This window comes from Populus alba, chromosome 5 (assembly GCF_005239225.2).
Source record: "Populus alba chromosome 5, ASM523922v2, whole genome shotgun sequence".
NCBI classification, from domain to species: Eukaryota; Viridiplantae; Streptophyta; class Magnoliopsida; order Malpighiales; family Salicaceae; genus Populus; species Populus alba.
Window position 1 is genome coordinate 15,631,335 of NC_133288.1, and position 6,185 is coordinate 15,637,519.

General features: G+C 32.2%; 1 protein-coding gene across 1 annotated transcript; it reads right to left on the reverse strand.

The window, feature by feature from the left end:
* Positions 1-601: 601 nt before the first annotated feature.
* LOC118030444 (ethylene-responsive transcription factor RAP2-13) lies at positions 602-2,648 on the reverse strand. Its single transcript, XM_035034556.2, has one exon. The coding sequence runs from the start codon at positions 2,008-2,010 to the stop codon at positions 937-939; it is 1,074 nt and encodes a 357-aa protein (XP_034890447.1). The 5' UTR covers positions 2,011-2,648; the 3' UTR covers positions 602-936.
* Between the last annotated feature and the right edge of the window lie 3,537 nt (positions 2,649-6,185).

The following is a 6,185-nucleotide window of genomic DNA, read 5'->3' on the forward strand; positions in this document are numbered from 1 at the left end:
TAGGATGGTTATGCCGGCTTGACTTGATAATTATAGTGTAAAGGTAGTCCTAAATTCTTTTTGAGGGGTGACTTTTCGATCCGTATTGTCAGGAGTTCAGGGACTCCACTCCTCCCTTCTTCTTCTTCTTCCTCCTCCTCCTTTACCCGAATCTCTTGTAAACCTAAAGGGGATGGGAACTTGATAAAACTGTGATGCAATTATTTGAGTTTTTGTTGAACCTCTACCTTTAAATTATGCAACTTATATTATACCTGCTTCTATACGCATTCTTTTTATTTACATGGTAACTTTTATCTTCTATGTTTCGCCAAGATAATCCTTCAATGATTTATCAGTTAGATATCTTGTAACTCTTTATGTACTTCCCATTTAAATTTATAGTATAACAGTACCATCTAATCATGTGCTGCACATAAGCAGACATGTAGAATTCTTTCCATCACGCAAAATATCCATTTCACAAGTCACCCAGAATCTAGAGCCACAAAATCACAAGGCAAATCTTCACACTTGTTCAAGCAAACATATAATCAAAGTGCTCGGCGATTCTCTGCATCGGATAGTTACTGAAATTGCAGGCCTACAGTTACAAAAAAAATTAAATTTCAAGTACAACAAATTCATAGCGATAATAGAGTTGAATTACATCATGACCAGTATGGACGGACACCAACGAGAAAATACAAGTTCCTCCATGATTGAGCTAGCAATAAAAGGAGACCAGCTAACCATGCTTGGAGATTTACCTGACTCCAACATATTATTTACCTACCACAAATAACTACAGACATGATACGAGTCCGATACTACTACAACTACAGGCTTGATACTTTGGCCCTGCTGCAACTGCCAAAAACTTCATTGCAGCAACCAAATCCCTAAATCTAAAAAGTAAATAAAAAAAAAAAAGAAAATAATACAGGACAGACAAATTTAAGATAAAATTGAAGCCCAATCAATCTCGTAAGAAGGATACTTCTGCAACATAAAATTCCCCGAGTCAAACTCCAACGGTGCTTCCTCAAAATCCGGAAACGTCAGATCAGACAAGGGCGAAGATCCACCCGACCCATCACTCTCCGTCAACACCGGAGACGGTGTCTCAGACTTGACCACCGGCTCCTCCTCCTGTGTCCCAACCACCGAGCTGGTTTCCTTCTTGGTCGAGTTACTTCGCTTCTCTACTTTTCCTCGTTTCTGCTGCGAAGAATTCTCCAAGCTCTCGCAAATAGCTTGGAGTTTCGCATCAACCGAGGAATGGAGAGGCTTGTACTCGCCGATGTGGGACCCTTGGTGGCGTAGATTAGGGAAGTTAAGCCTTGCAAAGTCGCCTCTGAGTTTGAAAGCTGCTTTGTCATAAGCCAAAGCCGCCTCCTCTGCTGTGTCAAAGGTGCCGAGCCAGAGACGGGTTCTATTCTTGGGTAAACGGATCTCAGCGACCCACTTGCCCCAGTGCCTTTGCCTTACTCCTCTGTAAAGCTTCGTGGATTTTGATGGTGTACCCACTTGTTTCATGGGGACTGGCTTCGGGGATAAAAATTTGAGGGTTTGCGGTTGCTGGCAAGATCGAAGGTAAGAGTGGCTGTTATTTTGGTGGATTTGGGTTTGGATCTGGTGGATCTGGTTTGGGGTAAGGTGGTTGAGCCCAATTGAACTAGATGGTTGCTGGAGACCCATTGGGTCGTTAATCGAGAACCCAGTTGAAAATGGGTAGGCCGTCGATGTGGAGCAGCAAACGTCTGGGTACAAAAAGGGCTGTTGCTGTTGCTGTTGCTGTTGCTGTTGCTGTAGATGTGATGGTGTAGAGAAAGAAACGAAGTAATCGTAAGAAGTAGAAGGGAGAGAAGGTAAAGAAGGAGAAGAAGGATAGTAAGGGGTTTGAGAAGGAGATGTGGTAGTTGGAGAGGAAGCACTTTTCATAAAAGGTTCAAGTGCTTCCATTAACTCGCCCACCAAGGGGTCTGATTGAAGCGATATGCTACTGTAGAGATCCATTATAGCTGCCATGCCTTCAAGAAAAGCTCAAGATTATAGACAAGAAGTAAAAATTCAGATGAAAAACAAAAAACCTAGTTCTTAATTATAGACAAGAACAGGTTTGTGCTTTACAAAATAGAAAGTAAGACAGAGGTATAGAAATAGATAACCCCTTTGGATTCAAGAACCTAAAAAAAACCAACCTTGAGGGAACTTAAAAACAGCCCTTCAAGCTGATTCAGCTAGCAAAAGAAGAAATAGCTTAAAATCAACAGAAAATGAAAGATGAAAACGTTTACGAAAAATAAAATAAAAATCTGGATCTCGATTCTGAAAACACCTGGCTTTCGTTAAAATCCTTCTTAAGTTTGCTTTTTTAACATTACTTTCATCAGAAAAACAAACCCAGAAATCACAACTTGAAAGACAGATGATTAACAGAAAGGGATTCAGCGAAGCGGGGAATTACAGAGAGGGGGGGTCGATTAAAACTTAAAAATCAACAATCACAAAGAGCTCACTAAGCACCCTTGCCTTTACTTTTCTCTCACTGTTTTGTTCTTCTTTCTTTTAGTGTGAACCACTCTTGTTCTTTCTTGATTTATCTCACCAGCTCTCTTGCACTTTATATAATCACGCCGTTGATTTCAATTAACCTCTCTCTCACCTCACTTCATCTTTGCTTGATTAATAATTCGAGCATTTTTAGGTCACTCTCCGAACCAGCTAGCTTCTACTCGCGAAGCAAGGACTTTCTTTCAATCAATGCTCATTGATCCAGTAGGCTGGAGACACGTGTTGGTCATCCCGTTCATTCTTCGACACCTGTCCATCACTTACCGTCATGTTCAGTGGAATTTTGTAGATGGCCAATTGCTTGAAAAAATATTGTTGACTTTTTATTATGCGTTCACATTTTCTTTATGGAAGCTAATGCAAAACACCATCATGTCTTTTGACAATTGCACGCTCTGTGTACAATGCTTTAAAGAAAATAAATTAATTAATGTTTTGATCATCATGGGGAGATGATGGTGTGGATAAACAGTTGTGATCGTTATTAAAATTTAATGAGGAGGGATAAGGTTGAGGCCTTGAGGGGGCAGCTGATACACGGCTGTGGTTGACAGCCTCTTTTCCAAATTCTTTTTTTTTTTTTTTGTTAATTTTATGAATTGATATTGAAATTTATATTATTTAAGATAAAACTTAAAAGATGTTTATAATTTTAAATTCTAATGTCTCTTTATATTGTTCAAATAAGCATGCTATATACAAATTGAGTTAACTAGTTTTTGCTTGTATTTTTTAAATTGTATGGAAAATAAATATATGTTATTTTTTAGTTATGTTGATGTGGTATAAGGTATAGAGTAATTAGATCGTAATTATGGTAATAAATTTATGATATATATAAAGATATCGATAATTTGGTATGATCTAAATATAAGAGAAATTCTGCTAAAATTTTAGTAAAGTAAAAATTATTATCTTGTTTTTTATATATTTTTCCCTGAAAAGGTAATATTGTGAAAAATATATTTATAAAAGTTAAAAATGTTACAATTTAGATGGGTTAATTTTGCATTGTTTTAACATAATTTAACACTCCTTTTCATCTAATTTCCCAATATTGCTCTTCAATTTTTAAAAGCCTTATTTCTTGTCTAAATTTTCACATGATTTGAAGTTTGGGTTTAGACATTGTAAAGGAATAATTTAGGATTATTTTCTTGGTTCATTAGATTTTATTTAAGAACAGACATAAATAAGGTGGTGATGTTAAAATTTTAAAAGGCTTATTGAAAAAAACATTTTGTAGTAATAAAATTTAAAAAAAAAATAATATTTGAAAATAATAAAGTTTGATTAATTTTATAGCCTTTCAATAAATAAATACATTTCTTTGATTTTCATTTTAATTTATATAAAAATATATTGTATGATTAGTATGCATGTTAAGATTTTATTTTGATATCAATTAGAAGAATGATATATGTTTAGCGTACGTGCTATAATATATATATATATATATATATAGTATTTTTGTTGCAAGTTGTCATATTATAATTATACTGCATGTTTAAAAATTAAATATATAATCATCACTTTAAGAACAACTAATTAAATATATCGACTCAATGCATTCAACTAAAATAATGAAATTTCTCCAAGACACTTCTTATCATTCCACGTTGTCAAAGGGGTCCATTGAAAAAAAATATATAGTTGTGCTGATCAAATTCCTTTCTTATCCAAGATCGAAAGTCTAAACCATGAAACCCTATTTTTATTCATTGTATAGAAGCATATTCCACCCCTAGTTTTATTTATTTATATATATTTAACAAATACTAAAAACATTTGAAGGCGGCCACTGTTCACATGAACAGTGAGCCTCCTCCTATTTTTTTAGTTGCGTAATTTTACTGTATAATTATATAAAATTTAATTCTAAATTATAGTAAAAATATGAAATCAAAAGATAACTGCTAAACATATTTTTTTTTAGTTGCATGGACAATCTAATTATATGAAATTAGGTTCAAAATTATAGTTGAAATACAATAAAAGATAGAGAATTAAAGTGAAATATAAAAAAAATACATGGCAGGATTTTTATTTTGATTCAAGAATTTATTTTGTTTGTTTTTTATTCCTTGAGTTAGAGAGAGAAGAGTAAAAATTGTCAAAAACATTGAAGAAAGAGAAAATAATTAGTTGCGATTTTAACAACAAAACTTATCAAACTTGGTATTAATGGTTTAATTTGATGTTAGTAGGTTTTGAATTTTAGATTGATTAAGTGAGTTGATTATTTTTTTTTTTTGTAGTGATTATGAGTTATTATAAATTTAGTATGTGGTTTAGAAATAGTTTTACGATGGTTATTAGATGTTTTCAATGAAATGGGTTAAAAAGAAGATTTTCACCCCAATAAAAACCCGCCCATTGATTATCTAAATCCTATATTTTTTGTATTATACTTAATTCAACATAATGCATTAAACTAAACTAATGAAATTTCTCCAATACACTTCTTATCATTCCACGTTGTCGAAGAGGTCCATTGAAAAAACAAATAGCTGTCCTGATCAAATTCCTGTCTCATCCAAGATTGAAAGTCCAAACCTTGAAACCCTATTTTATTATTTGTATAGAAGCATATTATACCTCTAGTTTTATTTATTTATATATATTTAACAAAAACTAAAAAATTTGAAGGCAGCCACTGTTTACATAAACAGTGATCCTCTTGCCTAATTTTTTTTAATTTCTATTTTTTAGTTGCATAATTTTATTATATAATTATATAAAATTTGATTCTAAATTATATTAGAAATATAAAATGAAAAATAACTGTCAAACACTATATAAAATTAGGTTCAAATTTATAGTTGAAATACAATAAAAGGTAAAGAACTGAAATGTAAAACACAAAGAAAATACATGATGCACCTCAAATTCACAACAACTTTTTTTTGTTCAAAAGTTTTTTTTACTTGTTTTTCAATCCTTGAGTTAGAGAGAAAATTGTTGAAAACAATGAAGAAGAGAAAATAGTTGGTTGTCATAATTCCAACAACAAAAATTATTAAGGTTGGTATCAATAAGTTTCATCCCACAATAAGAGTTTGATGTTATTAGGTTTTTCCTTTAAAAATGTCTGAAAAAGAGAGATCGAGTTTCGTTTTGATTTTTTAGATTCAATTAATTTTGACTTTGTTTGATGATTTTGAGGTATTATGAGTTTAGTATGTGGTTTAGAAAGGCTTTTAAGATGGTTATAAGTTGTTTTAGGATGAAATGAGTTAAAACATAGATTTTCAACCTAAAAACCCCCCACTCCATAATTTTCCAAGCACCACAATGATCGATGCTTGAATTCTAAGCTAGACAGTAGCAAGCAACTTGCCGTTTGTTTCTTCTTCTTTTTTTTTAAAAAAAAAATATATGATAAACAACATGTTATCCACTCCTTATAAAAGAAAAATATTATGGCCAAGGAGCGCGAGATTGACATAGGACCACATTTCTTTTTTTGAAGTCAAATTACTTCTTACATGTTTTTTAGGTTGTTTTTTGAATGTTCGATGTTTTTTTTTTTTTTTGATTTTTTATATTTGGACACAAAAAAATATTTGGATCATATTAAGACAATTCTAATATAATTTAATTTGAAACTTACACTTGAAAAAAAATCA

Coding starts and splice junctions, on each gene's coding strand:
- LOC118030444 (XM_035034556.2), bottom strand. CDS start 2,010: ATGGCAGCTATAATGGATCTCTACAGTAGCATATCGCTTCAATCAGAC.